At 36.4% G+C, this 16,942-nt stretch overlaps 1 protein-coding gene, 1 long non-coding RNA gene and 1 pseudogene across 3 annotated transcripts; 1 reads left to right on the forward strand and 2 right to left on the reverse strand.

Moving 5' to 3' along the window:
* Positions 1–1,662: 1,662 nt before the first annotated feature.
* On the reverse strand, positions 1,663–8,568 carry LOC132042658 (pentatricopeptide repeat-containing protein At3g20730-like; annotated as a pseudogene).
* A 115-nt stretch (positions 8,569–8,683) lies between these two features.
* LOC132042668 (uncharacterized) lies at positions 8,684–11,921 on the forward strand. 2 transcript variants are annotated; one of them, XR_009411538.1, is made up of 4 exons: positions 8,684–9,103; positions 9,317–10,902; positions 11,365–11,418; positions 11,704–11,921. It is a non-coding gene; the product is annotated as an uncharacterized LOC132042668 (long non-coding RNA). The 2 variants fall into 2 exon arrangements; XR_009411539.1 differs by lacking the exon at positions 11,704–11,921 and having other exon boundaries at positions 8,686–9,103; positions 11,365–11,469.
* An 817-nt stretch (positions 11,922–12,738) lies between these two features.
* On the reverse strand, positions 12,739–15,873 carry LOC132042678 (putative disease resistance protein At1g50180). The gene is given in 2 exon segments (XM_059433207.1): positions 12,739–13,653; positions 13,656–15,873. Coding segments are annotated over 2 exon segments (2,793 nt in total). The 5' UTR covers positions 15,651–15,873; the 3' UTR covers positions 12,739–12,855.
* Between the last annotated feature and the right edge of the window lie 1,069 nt (positions 15,874–16,942).

Raw genomic sequence — 16,942 nt, forward strand, 5'->3', positions numbered from 1 at the left:
GAGAAAATAACTTGCTTCATTATCTATTAGATCTGTACAATATACTCAATGAAGCAGCTGCCATCCAACTTCAGAAACATCTAAATCAATCAAAAACAATAAAATACTATATTATATAAGAGCAAATGTGAGGACTTTTGTAGTCCTCACAATAATTTCCCAATTTTTTAAAAAAAATTTAATTAATTACTTTTATGTCCTAATCTTATTTATTTAAGTCAATTTTTTTGTTTTTTGTTTTTAAAGTCTACTTTTCAAAAGCTATCGAACTAGTTGATTTTTATTCACAATAGTTTTCAAATTTTTTTAAAACTTTTTAATTAATTACTTTTAGGTTCTAATCTTATTTATTTAAGTCAATTTTTTTGTTTTTGTTTTTAAAGTCTACTTTTCAAAAGCTATCGAACCTCCCACCTCATTTTTCACGTTCTTTGAATGTGATACTTCGATATCCGCAATGGAGCCCATTAAGTACTTATTCGCACCGCAAAGCAGGGGAGCGCTTCCTCCAAAGATTTTTTTCCATATCCATATTCGAACCCCTAATCCCCGATTAAGAGAGATCCGCCGCACAAGTTAAATTATGTATTTGTCTTAAAAGTTCATTAATCGTATAGATTATTTATTTAGAACTAAATGTAAAATTAGGATACATAAGTTATAATGTCAAATTCTCGGTTCCAAATTTGATTTGAATTAAATAATTTCATCAAAATGGAAGTTAAAATATTAAAGGAGAATGAAAATTTTGCCATATAACTACCCACTTCAGAAACACTTGTACTAACACAAATTATATCTTAAAATATCTACTTTTATAATAAAAAGTACTAAGATATGCAAGAAACTTCCAATTACCCCCATCCCACTCCACAACAAATTTTAAAAAAATAGACAAGAAAGAAATGAAAACTTTTAACAAACAAAAAGATAACAATGCATCATCAATTTCGTTCTTGATTTTCAACTTGCTGTTGCTGCTGCTCATAACCTTGCCGTGTCCAAACAATATCTTTAAGAGATTCAAGCCCTGATCAAAGAATATCTTGTCGTGTCCCCTGATCTTTTTGTCACAGTTCCATCTTTTTTCTTCACATTAAAACTCTCGTTTGAAACCACTTCCTCCAGCTTTGATACTATAATAGACACTGAAGAGCGTATGCTTCTCTGCAAAGATGGAATTCTATCAGATGAAGGCCACATTTGCAATGCCCGTTTCAATACAATCAAAAAGAATTTAACCAAATATAAAAAATTTAAATACTATTTCAAGTTTTTGATCCTTGGTATCAGCCTTGATGTTAAGGGCCAATCTCAAAGAAACATCAAAGAATTCAGCCACTTTAACAAAATCATTCTCAACAGATCCCTAGATGTGAGAGCTGGGGTACCATCACCAGGAGGGGTTAGCAAATCAATCATAAAATGAGAAATTGTGTCTTCAATTTAATGATTATACTTTGTGCCCTGTAAATTTATTTACAAAAATTGTTCTTGTAAGATAATCGAAGAATCGAAAAGAAATTCACTGTGGCTAGTAATCCAAAAACACTTGACGCATGGAGAGAAAGAGAGAGAGACAAAACCTAAGCACAGCACATGTACTTGTGAGATGCTTAACACCAAAAGGCATCCAAAATCTGTTCCCCAGAATACATGTACAAGATACGTATTGCTATTGACACGGCAACTTGTTGAACAAAGTTAAATTACTCAAAACTGGTTTTAGAGATACTGGGCTCATTATTGTCAACTGTTCATGCGCTTAGCTGTATATCTGAAATAAACAACCAAGTCTAACCATTATTATTAAAAGATCAGTAGTGGGAACATAAATTCATGCCAAGAGCTCCACCATGCATTTTTCGCTAAGGAGAACATTTTACTCTCAAGAAAATTGCAACTAAGTGTTCTTTCCCCCAAGTGTGCAGATGAAAGGAATAATGAAAAGAGAGATCCCAAAGAAACGGAATGAAATACCACAGCATAAGAAAATTCACAACCGAGAGACTTGTTATTCAAAGCTTCAATTTTTTCACTGATTACCCCCAGAGTATTTTCGACATCTCCAAGACTTCAATGAATCAAATCAACATATCTACCCTAGATAAACAGATTTTGCTTTTCCAGCCAATATTGGTCTCTCCACGACCCTTTCACCTATTCATACTGCTATCACTTTTCTAAAACTTCAGACGAGATGAACACAAAGGATTTGACAAGTGCAATTGTTGTGCCCGGTACATATCAAGACCTACAACAGAAGCAGGAAATGCAAAACATCCGGGAGGGATGTTCGGTTCATGAGGAAACCGTCAGATTAATGGTGAAGTAAACCTCCTTTGGTAAGGAAAAATTGAACAACATTTGTATTCTACAAAAAGAGGCACATCAGTTAAAATCTTGACTTTGAGGACAAAAAGGAATTGCTGGTTTCTCTGCAATCAATGCAGATTATCCATATTTAAGGTTATCTCTACTTCTACACAACATGTTACAAATCATAATGAAACCGGTAGTGTTCGCATTTAGCACACATGCCGGTACATCAAAAAGGTTATTTCTGCTTCTATACAACATGTCACCAGTGGCGGAGCCAGGATTTTCATTTAGGGGGTTCAAAAATTCTAAAAGGTAAATATACGAAGAATGTCAACATCACTATAAATACATAATAAAATAATTTTAAGAAATCGAGGGTTCGAATGAACCCCCTGGAGCTAACCTGGCTCCGCCCCTGCATGTCACACATCAAAAGAAATCGACAGTGATTGGAACGAGAAGGATATCACAACTCACAAAATGAGATGAACTCACTCCAATATAAGGTAGTACAACCATGACAAAGATCACGAGCAACATGAAGCATGAAGTTCTGAAACTTCACAAATACACTTCCATAGCCCAGGTATTATCATGCCTGTTGCTTGCCATGCTCTGCTCAACTGCTTTCTCAAATCAAATATCTGCATCCAGTAGATATGACAAAATTGAGACAAGTATAAACTACGGGACCAAGTAAAAGAATGAAATTAAAGGAAGAGAATGCTGCTGGACGAGACGAATCAGAAATTATTTCAGTCTAAATTGGTAAGTGCCTCAAATAGTAAGAACACTGGCATTGAAGCATATCTGAAGAATAAATCCGAATAAAGCAATCAACTAGAGGATAGCCCCAACCAAATTAATATTATTTCTGTGCAGAGGGATTGGATAGTATAAGGGCATATGAATTATCAGATTTTGGAAGAACATATGAACAGAGTGATTCAAACTATTAAAGGAATTTAGTCAAGATCTTACAGGAACATTTAACGGTAGAAGTAACTCTTTTGACAGTGGCTTGATAAATTTACAGAACAAATTCTCGAAATCACTGTGAAATTTTAATGAATCCAAGGTATTTTCCATAAGCGCATAGTCGCAAACAAAACTATCCACTAGGCTCATTGTGCCAAAAATATCAACCTGAATGAATAAAACAATGATAGGATACACATTAGCTGAATTTCACCATAATCAAAATTCAAGAAAAGAATGAGTGCTAAGTTGCGCGGACTCTTCGTTTTGGATGCCGCACCTGTCTCGATACGGGACAGGTGCGGGAGTGGGATACGTCTCGGATACGGTCAACCAACTTCGGATAGTTTGACTGGAGTCCATGGACAAATTTGGGGGGGAAATTGAGATTTTGATTTCTCAAAATGAAAGATAAACAGTTTTAAGACATGGGTAATGGCATACCTTCAATATTATAGCCCTTTTGTCTCATATTCGTTGCTTCACATTTCAGGCCAAACAGAGAGAAACCAAGAATTCAATTGGTCGTGTTCTTTATAGCTTTATTTTTATAATTTGGAATGTTCTTAGCCGAATCCCCGCACCCGTATCCATCCCTGGATCCACACCCCCGAATCTTAAAATTTAGATTTTGCAGAATCCGACACTCCGATATGTACCCGTATCGGATACCCGCACCCGAGTCCAAACAACTGAGTGAGGGCCACAGCTGAAAAGAAAAGTTATAGAACATCGGCATGTGAACATGGATAATGCTAATGAAGGTCATGTAACACCTTCTTCTATTCCTTTCTTTTTTTTTTTTGGACAAGGAACACTTCTTCTATTTCGTTGACATAAGACATGAAAATGAATGCCATAATAGCTACTATTATGCCTCAATCACAAGCAAGGTGGGGAGATTCGGCAATGCAACCCCGTTTAATATCACTTTAGCTTCACTTTTCTTACGCATAAAAAAATGAAAATGAATACCACCAAAATTTCTGACGACAAAGATCCAGAAAGAAGAAAGATGAGTGGTGCCTGATCATTGGGATACCTAGGTTATTGGGAACAAAACAATAGCATGACCAGATGTTGAGCTATCAGCAAATCAGAGAACTGAAAGCTGAAATACACTTGAGTGGTACCTGTTGGAGCATTTCTCTGAATAGAATTGCCAAGCACCGTATTTATTTCTTCAACTAATGCTTCTAGATCCCAAGTTAAAGCTAAAAAGGGTAGAGCTAAGAACTGATACAGTAATCTCTGCTTCAACTTAACTCCAGAAAGAAGCTCCAGAGTGAAAGTCCCAAGAATGGCCTGTCAAATTCACTAACTTTAGATATTGGAGACATATATAAAACCTCGATGACACGATATCCACTGTAGTTAATGGATGGGGAAGTAATGCATTAAGTTTCATGGTGTTTTTGTTATGGTTGTCCTAAGAATCTTTCTAAAATCTGCAGATAAGTAAACAAGAAGTTGAAAAGGAAACAATAAATTAGAAAGTAGGAGAATAAAACGATGCATTCAAGATGTTCACTCCACATGCAAATATCCTCTTTTCTTCCATTAAACTACATGATGAAGATAAATATCTTGATGCCAGACGACGTTACACACTACTGAAAAATTGAGCCTAAAGCTTTATGAGTTTGAATTACTCGCAACTACCTCGTGCTTGGCTAAAAGACCAAAGAGGAGGTGTAATAGAGTAAATAAGAGGAGCAAACAAATAAAACATTAAGTACTACCAACCGACATAACAACTGTTATCATCAAGAGGGATACTTGCTTGATTGCCAGTTCATTTAAGCGACAAAATTGAACTCCAGTTGCTATTAGGTTGGACACTCTTTTAAATTTTCCTTTTCTGGTCACTGAAAAACTTCTAAGATTATGAGGTCTCTCCAAAAGACCATGTATGCCATTAATTACTTATCAGAAAAAAGACCATGTATGCCATATAAAATTCACCAAAATGTTCTTGCAGATTCATACTTGCCAGCGCTCTACCACTGTAAGTTTGAAGCTAATAAGACTAAAATTTCAGTACTGAAACCTTAACAAGACGTCGCATTGCACAAACATGAAACTGAAACTGCTAGCAAGCCTATCACAAAATCATCTCACATTGCTGATCATCAAGATCGGGTGTAAAGGATCTGTAAAAGACTTGCGGATTGAAGTTGACTAACCTTCCAAGATTCCAACAATTTCCATGAAGTCTCTGTAGCACATATTACCACATCAGAATCATCACCAATGGCGTCAGAGAGTTTAGCTGATTCCTCTGTCAAATCGGCTTTCACCTGAGAACAATCAGAACAATATTGTAGATGTATTTCAACTTTTCATAGCCCATAACAAAATAGCTAAACTGGGAATGTTGCAGTGTTCAAGTAGAACCAAATACAAATGTTGAGAATGAAATTTAGACTATTTTTTTAAAATGTAGTGTCCGGGCCAGCTTGTGCGCACCTTGAGAGAGTCCACGAGGTACCTGCTACAATAACTTAGACTTGATGTAGGCTAAAATTAGAAGGTTAAAGATATAGCTACAGCAAAAATTGAAATTTCTTATAGAAAAGGTATAAGGTTTTCATTTTATCACCAAAACTAAATCACAGATTCGACAGCTTGAGTAAAAATGACAAGACAAGACATGTAAGAAGCATAAGCAATTAAGCGGGTAAAACGTATACCTATTCATAGCTTCATTGCATCATCACTGCACGCTGAAACTATAATTACCAAAACATACTTTCAAAAAGTCCAGGTAGTATGAAGCATTACTAGGAAGATCTGGATCATTTTCATGTATCAGCCAGTAGGAAGAAGTGCTACCATATCATTGCCAGAATGAAAAAGGCTGTAACCAGGATCTTTTAGTAACCTTCTCGTTTGAATGACATCTTGTGCATTCCAAGCGCTATCCCATAAGCCAGCTGCAGAATACATACTTGCTAGAACCACATAGCTAACAGCATTCATAGGTTCGATATTGCATAAATGTCCGGCGGCTACCTTTCCAAGGTCCATATTGCCGTATATCTATATGCCCCAAGAACTGAACCCCAAAGAGAGGCACTAGGCTTTATATTCATCCTGCAAATCAAATCATATGATTCATCCAAACAGCTGCCGCGTGCAAAAATGTCTACAAGGCACGAGTAATGCTCATCTCTTGGAACAAGTTTATATTTTCTAACCATCTTACTGAAACATTCCCATCCTTCTGCAGTCAACCCATTATGGCTACAAGCAAACAGGAGAGACAAGAATGTTATATCATTTGGCTCAAAACCTTCACACTCCGTCTTCTTAAAATATGAAACTGCATCGACTCCTCGACCGTGCACACCATATGCAGAGATCATTGACGTCCATGATATTACATTTTTCTCTGTCATGTGCTGAAAAACATTGTTGGCATCTTCAATTTCTCCTGTTTTTGCGTACATCTCAACCAAAGCATTACTCATCGCCACATCAAGATTGCTCTGATATTTGATCGCAGTAGCATGTAGTTGTCTTCCCAAAGACAGTGACGCTGTATTGGCACATATGTTGATCATAGAGCATAAAATAATGCTATCAATTTCCTTATGCATCTGATGTAATTGACAAAAAAGTTCCAGGCACTCACTGCTATTTTTACCTTCACGTGCGTATCCAGTAGTAATCAATGCAGTGCATGAAATCCTGTCTTTGTTCTGCATCTTCTTGTATAGATAATTTGCATTGGCCAGGTTTCCATATTTCACATAGGCATCAACCAATGCTCCACTAATAATACTATACGACTCATAACCAAGTCGAATGATACATCCATGTATCATACTGATTTTCGCTAGTCCACCACACTTGCCACCTCCTACAGATGCTTTGAGAACACTTCCCAATGTGAAGCAATCGGGGAGTATACCTTGTCTGAACATCCAACGGAACAACAGAAATGCATCAATATTATAACCACGAAAAGCATATCCAGAAATCATGACATTCCAAGAAACCAAATCCCTCTTTGCCATTGACTCAAAAACACAAAAAGCATCCTCCATTTCTCCACACTTAGAATTAAAATCAACTAATGCACTCTGTACATACAAATTATCCACAAACCTACTTTTCTGAATGCATCCTTGTATTTGCTTTCCTAAATTCATACACGACACACTAGTGCACGCTCTCAAGACGCTTCCATAAGTAAATACGCATAGCAACAAACAAATTAAGTGCTTCTTGTGAATACCCATTCTGAGAGTACCCAGATATAAGTGCAGTCCATGAGACCACATTTCTTTCAGGCAATTTATCAAACACCTTGCGGGCAGACACCATGTCATCAGACATTGTACAGAAAATGATGAACTTGGTTCCCAAATGAACATTTGAAGGAAACCCAGCAGTTATAAGATGGGAGTGAACCAAACGACCCTGTTTACGAGCCTTTAAGTCAATGCAAAGCTGAATTATATTTGAGTAAATAATATAGTCTGCTTCGATGGGGTTGTCAAAAGCAAGTATTAGAGCTTCCCTAAGCCTTTTGGCATTGCAGAGCGACTGAATGGCTGATTTTAGAGTGGATTGAGATGTTGGGTAAAGCCAGTTTACTACATTTGTGTACGCTCTATTCATAATTCTTTTGCATGGATAGTTTTTTGAAAATTACACTGCATGTTAATTGGGGTAACAATACTACTAAAATTGATCTATATTTTCACTTCTTACAAAAAATGACCCAATTTTTTTTTCTCTCTTTCCTCCTCTGTCTCACTCTCTCTCTCGGCCTCCCTTATGTAACATGATTTTTTTCTGTTTATTTACTCGATATATGCAACAATTTCTGACTTTTTTCTGTTTGTGTTGATCCATGGCACTTGTTTTTCTCGCGGTTATAATGCTGGAAAAAAGCGAGCAAAATCCTTTTTCCTGCTTTTTAATTTTTTGGGGCTTCTTTTCAGAAATTTTATTTGATGAAACTAGGGTTCTGTTGCGGAATCCAATGTGGTTCTTTTGAGTTTTCTTTTGTTCTCCTTGATTTATTTGTTCGTTTTTGTCTGGGTTTCCGTTTGCGTGTATTATATAGAATATTTAATTTCAGCTTGTGTTTAAAGCTATATGCTTGAATTGGGAAAGATTTTTCAATGTATATGATTGTATATGTTTGTAGATGTTGGTATAAGTCATTGTATATGTTGGTAGTAATAATCTGAATATGTTTGTAATTTTTTGGTATAATTTTGTATATTGCTCTTTTGTGTATAAGTGTGTATTTTCGTGTATAATATTATATAATTATATGTACCTGTTTTTTGTATATAAGTGTATAACATTGTATAAAAATATTTTTTAGCTATATTTTTGCAATGTAAGTTTTGGATTATATTTTTGCAAGGTAAGTCAACCAAGTGTACCTTTATGAAATTTTCCCTAGTTTTTTCCTTTCCCTGCAAAAAAAATGCTGGCAGAGCAGGAAGAGATAATCGTGTGTAAGGGTAGTCCTGTAAACTTCCTGAATCTTGGTGGGTGATTTGGGTTTTCCTCCCAGGGGAAGGAAGCTATAGAAAATCCGATTTATTTTTCTCTTTATTGGCTTTCTTGTTCTTTATAATTTCGTGTAGGGATTTGGAACAGTTCTACTCTGTACTGATATGTCATTCTAGTTACGAGAAATTAGAGTTTATGCCCTGAAAAAAAAAAATTAAAAAAATAAAAGCCCAAGAACTTAGGGTTTCAACTTTAAGAGAAGCCATCTCTAGTGAGATCCGAGTAGTTCGACACTTGGGCTTAAGTTTTCCACCAAATCGAAGTAAGTAATTGTACTATTGCAGTGTCTTTTTTTTTTTAATGTTTTTCCTGATATATGATAAATTTACTTATTATTCTTATTAAAAAAAATGTAAGTTTTTGTTCATTCTTATATAATTAAGCATGCCAACTGCAAAGGCGTTAAGTTGAATGTTTAAAAGGTTCTTTGGTTGGAATGAAAATACTAATATGATTAAGAAAAATTATCAAACAGGTCGCGTGTATGAATCGAGATCATTCAGTTGCTTGAGATAGAGAACAAGAAAGAAAAAAATCATCACCAGAGAGCGAACAGTGGTAGAAGAAGAAGCGGAAGGAAGAAGAAAAGCTATAACATTTGGAATAAGTACTGGCCTTGATTGTTACTGCTAGTAGGTGGACGATTGATTAGTTGAATTGCAGCTTATGGTGCAGAAGAAGCTTCTCCAGGTGAACGAAGACGGAATCTTAGCATGTTAGGATCAAGTCGCAATCTTGACTGTAAACGCTGAAGTTTTGCAGCGATGGTTATTGCAATATCTTGTTCCATAATATTCTTTTGTGTTGAATTCTTGCATTCTTTGTTGCATCCTCTCTTTCATTTCCTCCTTTTTTTGCTGCATTATTTCATCAGTAGCATTTAAAGAGGGTCTAGAATCTCCCATTTTCCCTTTCAAGACAGTCTTGGTACCCTATGTCCATACAATCTTACACGACCTGCGCTCAGGTCGTGTCAACGGGTTGATTGCAATCTTCACGTTCTTGAGTTCCTATTCTCTCCATTTCAGCCCACAAATCAGATTTAAGGAAGAAAGCTCAAATAAATTAAACTGACTTAAAATTTAAGAACAAACAAATGACCACAACAAACTTCAGATAAGTAATTTTGTACAATTTTGCAAATCATATCTTCATATGAGGCCTTGTATACTTGACCAAGTTTTCTTCTACTTGTAGCCACAAAGATGTCCCTACTCTTTACTTGACAGAGCATTGAAACTTTCCTTCTTTTTTTTCCCAGTTACATGAAGTTGTGGCTACAAGAAGAATGAATCGGCCCAAATATGCAAGGACTCATAGGAAGATGCTATTTGCGGATTTGTACAAAATTGTTATTGAAATTTGTCGTGGTCAATTGGTTGTTCTTAAATTTTGAGTCAGTTTAATTTATTTGAGCTCTCTTCTCTTGAATCTAATTTGTAGGCTGAAATAGAGAGAATAGAAAGTGAAGATTGCATTCAATCAGTTGACGCATTTGCATCAGTCATGGGACCTGAGCATCCAGGTCGTGTAAGATTGTATGGACACGGGTTACCAAGACTGTCTTGAAAGCAAAAGTGGGAGATTTTGAACCCTCTTTAAACGCTACTGATGAAATGATTCTCCAAAAAATGGAGGAAATGGAAGAGAGGGTGCAACAAAGAATGCAGGAATTCAACGCACAAAGGATACTATGGAACAAGATATTGCAACGAACGTCATTGCAGAACTTCAGCGTCTAAACCCAAGATGACAACTTGATCCTAATATTCTAAGGTTTATTGTTCGTTCACTGGGAGAAGCTTCTTCTGCATCACAAGCTGCTAATCACGTCCATATACTGGTAGTAACAATCAAGGTCAATACTTATTCCAAATGTTACACCTTTTCTTCTTCCTTATGTTTCACCCAATTGTCCAAATAAAACAGAGAACTAACAGAATTAGGGTTTAAACTTTAACAGAAGCTTTTGGTGCCAACCACCGTAACACTCACCGATGCCATCTCTACCGGAGATCCGAGTAGCTCGACACTTGGCCTTAAGTTGTCGACCAAATCGAAGTAAGTCATTGTACAATTGCAGTGTCCTTTTTTCTTTATCTTTTTGCTGATATAAGATAAATTTACTTATTAATCTTATATAAAAAATGAAGGTTGTGTTCATTCTTATATATTATGTTCATTCTTACATAATTAAGCGTTTCCCAAATGAAAAGATGTTAAGTTGAATGTTTCAAAGGTTGTTGGTTGGATAGAAAACACTAATATGATCTCTTATAAGTTATTCAAGCAGAACTTGCAATCTTCTCTAGCTATAGGTTGAAATAGTGAAATTCTCAAATTGTCAATCTAATTAAATTGCAATTAAATTATAGAATTTGGAGTATCATTTGTGTCGGGTAGTTTTTAGGGGTTTATTATCGAGATCGTTGATCTAATGATACGATCATTGATCGTCTTCAAAATATGAAAAATCGTAGAATACAATTGTAATGTTGATGTTTAAATTCATATGTTGTGTAGGTTAGGGATGGACCCCCGTGGAGTCAAGTGGATTCAACTGAACCCACTTCATTGGTAACTGTACTGTTTATGTAGGGAAAATTTTCTTTAAACTTACTATATAGTCAGGGGCGGACCCATTAACAAAAATTGGGTGCTCCAGCACCCATTAAACTCGATCCTACGGAGTGTATAATCGTATAGAAAATATAAAGGAAACGAGATAAAAAATATAAAGGAAACAAATATAAATAGTTAATAGAGCACCCCCGAACTCAAAATCTTGGGATAGAGCACCCCCGAACTCAAAATCCTGGGTCCGCCACTGTATATAGTAAATTTGAATTCCCTTGATACAAGGGTTGGCACTGGTACAACGGTGAAGTGGGTTCAAGACCACGCTGCGGATGCGGGATCGAATGCGTTTGGCAACATCGGCGCTGCTTTTTGGTTGCTCTTGGTGTTCTGTATATGGTAGGCCATTGTCCAATCATGTTACGGAAAATCAAAAAATGGCCAACAATATTAGTTAATGTTGGGTCAACTAGCCAGCCTTTATATTGAATTTCTTTTTTCTATTTCACCTTTTATATTTTGTTTTCTTACTCAAATTCAATAAAAAAAAAAAAAAGTTCTAAAATCTATATTATTTCAAAAAAAAAAAAAAAGATTAATCATTTTATAAATGGAATTTTGGTACTCTCTTTCATAATTTAATGCTAAAAGATGCAACTATATTTGTTGAAATTTTATATAGAGTTTGTTAGTTTTTCTTAATCTTGTTAATTAATTGATAATAGTTTTGTTTAGTTTAAATCTCTTTTGTATTGTCATTTAAGATTACATTATTAACAAAAAAGATCAACTAAAGGGTATAGCTTGTTCTGCTCGATGCTACTTAGAATATTGAGGGCAATTTGCATGATTGTCCTTATTCGAGGGTGGTCTTTAATTTTTGCCCCTCAAATTGGTGGTCTTTAATTTTGCCCTTCGTTAAAACCTCTTGGTTCTGGGTTCGAACTGCCACTCAATAAAAAAAATTTTAAAAAAAGCGCAAGGTAGAGTTTGAATTCTCAAGGCTGCAAAACTCTGTCTTTTGCTACCTTCAGACAGAGTTTGACTCAAATTCTGCCTAATCAGGTAGAGTTTGACTGCAAACTTTACTTAAGGCAGAGTTTTGCCTTCATGCATAAGTCAAACTCTACCTTAAGGCAGAATTTTGCCTTCAGGCATTAGGCAAAACACTACCTAATGTAGAAGTTTGCATTAAGGCAAAAAAAACATTTTTCATCACTCAAATCTTACTCAGACGGTCAGACCAAGTGCAAAAATGAGAAGTAAAATTAGATATGACCCTCGTCATTCGATGGACAAAAAATATTCTTTAAAAAAAAATTAATGGAGAAAGAAAATGCTTCTTTTAAATGCATGTTCCTGAACTGGTAATAGTCACATTTTCCTCTTGCTTAGTAGAAAACACATAACAGAAAAGGTTAAAAGAAAATAAGCAAATCAATCAGTATTGACATTTGGACTCCTATGACGCGCCTGGAACAAAACTGCTGCTCTTATTACCTGTGCATCTGTCCTGAACGGTCTAATGAGACTTGCACGCTCCAGTTCTTCTTGGATCCATTCGTCATCATCTGTACCGGGATGTCCAACGACTATGTTGGGAATATGTTGGAGTTTGCACAAATCTGAAAGTTGAAGTCTAGCAATAAATTCTTCAGGCATTCCTCTAATCTCCAGCTTGTCAAGGTTAGTCAATGATATCAACTCTTCTGGGAGCCTCCTCAATGAGTAGCATTTGAAGATTTGCAGGCATTTGAGTCCTGCCATTGCACCTTTCCCTAGCTTCATCTCTTGCATAAACATTAGTAGATCCACCCTGAGAAACTTGAGTCCACGAAACCCATTCTCCGATATTGTTATACTATAATCTTGCAGATCAAAAGCATTAACTAGTTTTAGAGTTGACAAGTTGGTTAACTTCTCCAACACTTGGATTGAATCTGGATGGAGCTGGGTGTCCACCAAAGTCAGCTGACAAAGATTAGGTGGAAATACACAAGGATGAGCTGGCATTGAGGCTAACTCTCCCTTCAACTTAAGCTTGACAACATGAGTCAACTTAGATAAACCAGCAACCGAAGATATTTCCATGCTATCCTCTACTTCCAAGCACAAGGATTGAAGGCTCTCAAGCTCTGCAAGGGAATCACATAATTGATCCATGTCTAGGTTATCCTCACTTTCAATGAGTAAACCAACTTTTTGGAGATTAGTCATTCTTGTCAGATTTTCTTGTCATTCAATAGGCTGGGGGATTTTATGTAACCAAGCAGATGCCGTAAGTTCTCTAACTTCCACAAGACATTGGGAACTAGCACAGAATAATAACTAGACATGGGCATATCTATCTTTTCCAAGTTTTTCAAATGACTTATCGAACGGGGAAGCATCTTTATGCGTGTCTTCCATCCTATGCCTAAGTACTTCAAGGAACATAGTTTCCCGATACTCTCTGAGATAACTTTTAAACCAGGAGAGTCTATGTATAGCACTTTGAGAAGTTTGAAACTACTTGTACAAATACAATCAAGGTTAACTGGCTTAGCAGATGAATCAAATGATAGAAGGGATCTTATATATGATTTTGAATTTCCCAAATATTTGTACCTGTCGGGTGGACAGTAAAAGACATGGTGTCGAGATTCAGACAGCGATATAGATAGATCATCTGCTTTCTGATGGACCTCGAGAAAAATTTCTTCCTTTGCCTTCATAATACAAAAGTCTCGTAGGAGATCATGGAGCCGGCAACTTTTAACTTTGTCATCTGCTCTAACTAGGATTACTTGAACCAAATTTCTCCCAATGAGCTCATCAAGAAAATCCTCCGCAATGTCCTCCAATTTTTGTTCTCCCTTTTGCTGAATAAGACCATGGGCAATCCATATGTGCATGAGTTGCTTCACGGGGATGTATTTGACTTTTTGGAGAAGGCCTAAGTAGAGAAAGCAAGATTTTAAATGGGGAGGTAATTCATGATAACTCAATGCCAAGATAGCTGATACACCATAAGTTTGGCTTCCAACAAGGTATGAACTGAGGCTTCTCTGTACTCTTTGCCACTCACTTCTTTGTTTCTTCTTCCCTGCTAAGAGGCCTCCTATGACGGTAATAGCCAGTGGCAAGCCATCACATTTTTTCAGAATCTCTTTCCCTACGTCCACCAAATCCTGTGAACACTCTCTTTCCTCAGCAAATGCTTTCTTGATAAAGAGTTCCCAGCTCTCCTCCTCACTCAATACTTTAAGTTCGTATGGTGTTGTATGGGCATCTGCATGCAAAGCAACCTCCTTTCTGCGGCTGGTAAGTAGCAATCTACTTGACTTATCATTGTCGGGAAATGACCTAGCAATAATATCCCATGCTTCTGTGGTCCAGATGTCATCAAGAACAATCAGATAGCATGTTTTTTCCAAGCGCCTATGGAGCATTTCCTCCAAACCAGCCTCTGAGAGTTTGTCCATCGTATCAACTATCTTCACTTTGTCTTCTTCTGGATTTGCCAGTTGTAGAATGAGTTCCTTGATGATCTTCGTGGGTTTATAATCTTGGGATACATAAACCCATGCCCGGCTATCAAACTTTCCTCTGATTTGAGCTTGGTTATAAACTTCTTTGGCAAGAGTCGTCTTCCCAATGCCCCCCATACCAACAATTGAAGCAACATGAAGCCGTTTGTCCTCCTTCAGAAGGATTGACATGACAGAATTCACATGCTTCTCCAGACCAACAGCGTCCTTATTGGCAACCAAGGGGGAGGAGCGGCGTAGTTCACGCATCCTCTCGCGTGCTGTGCTTGACCCTTCCCCATCTCCGAGCCCTTGAATATGCCTGATGCCATATCTTTCACGGTTGTTGGATATTTCACGAATTTTGGTCTGGATCGATTCGATCGCTTTCCCTACTTTGTAAAGCCAGTATAGCTTCTTAGGATAGAAGGCACACTTGATGAAGAACCTCTGTCGTTCAAAGGACTCAACTTGGTGGATGAATATTTCAATCACATCCTCAGCATGGTAGGCAACTGCTCTGATTTCAGATACCCAATTGCGGATTCTTGCGTCCTTATCTTCCTCTTGCTTCATATCTGCATCTTTCAGGAAACACTTCCTACGGATGAGCTCATTTCGCACACCTTCGACTTCTTGTTGGACATTTTTCAGGAAAACAATTTTTCTTTGGAAAAGATCAATAAGCCGCTCTGCAACATAGGAAACTGCTGCTTCAGCCATCTTTGGTTTTATATCTCTCTTTTTTCTTTTTCTTTTTTTAATTTCTTGTTGTTTGACTCCTTATTTTTCTGAATTAATGTCTTATATAGCTATGTGCTTCTAGGAATAGATTGCTGCAGTGTGCTATAATGATACGTTACTTGATCATCTTCATAAAAAAAGGATGAAACTTTACTTGATCCGTAATCATAGCGTCTTCTTTCCCTCTACCTTGATCAACTGGTATGTTTGTTTTTTGCTTTTTTTTTTTTTTTTTTTTTTTTCTACAGTTCCAACTTCCAGATAAGGAGGAATATATTATCTCTTTTTTTTTTTTTTTGCGTTGCTTTTATCTATAAAGGGTACGAAGCCTTCATGTAACTATCCATACATAAATACTTTTAACTTCTCATATCCTTTAAACTTAGAACTGAAATCGTGTGTATACAAATTTTGGATGGAGTGTATAAATTTCGGGCATTCAATTGTTTATGTGTCAAGCGGGGGAGAATATTAGAAAACCAAAAGCGACTACAATGATTTGGCAAAGTTCCAATTATTTTAAGACATCATTTGCTGCAAACCTGAAGTAAAGAATCGAGGCCTTGTGGAAATTACCAACAACACTCTTTCTTGAGGAACTCAAACATCCATTGATTCGATTGTGTTCAACTAATTGTATTTGGAGCCAAGTCTTTCTATTGAAGATTAATGTTACCTTTTCAATTTTATCAGCGTAATCCTTTTACTACTATTTATGGAAGTTAAAGTACTACTAAAATTTCAAATTTAATTTTTTTATTAAAAAATTCTAAAGATGCAGCACCCAAGGCCAAGGGTGTAGCCGAGTAAGTTAATGAAGTGAGAGGAGAATCATGAGGTCGGCATATTTGTACAGCAGAGAATTTAATTGTTAAATGATAAATTATGCATATGGATTGGAAAAAGGAGATAGTTGTACTTTGGAGCATGAACATTTAAGGGAGAGCAAGGTAATAGTTGAAAAGGCTGAGACTTTATTAGTATTATACAACTATAGAATTTACTGTCCATATTTCTCAGAGGAAATAACAGTACAAAACTATTCTTTCAGAATGAAATTAAATTCTTATTAGATATCAAGATCCCAACAAATAATCTCATGATTACAAATATGGAAAAGAACAAGAATTAAAGTAGGGGCAAAAACAGAAACTTCAGAAAAAGACGGCAGCCATTGAAGCAATGGCACCCATTAGAAGAGAAGCAAACAAAGTGACCCTAGCATTCTCCATGGGAGGTGAAGGTGCAGGTGCTTCTGCAGCCAAGACTCC

Source organism: Lycium ferocissimum, chromosome 2, assembly GCF_029784015.1.
Source record: "Lycium ferocissimum isolate CSIRO_LF1 chromosome 2, AGI_CSIRO_Lferr_CH_V1, whole genome shotgun sequence".
NCBI lineage: Eukaryota > Viridiplantae > Streptophyta > Magnoliopsida > Solanales > Solanaceae > Lycium > Lycium ferocissimum.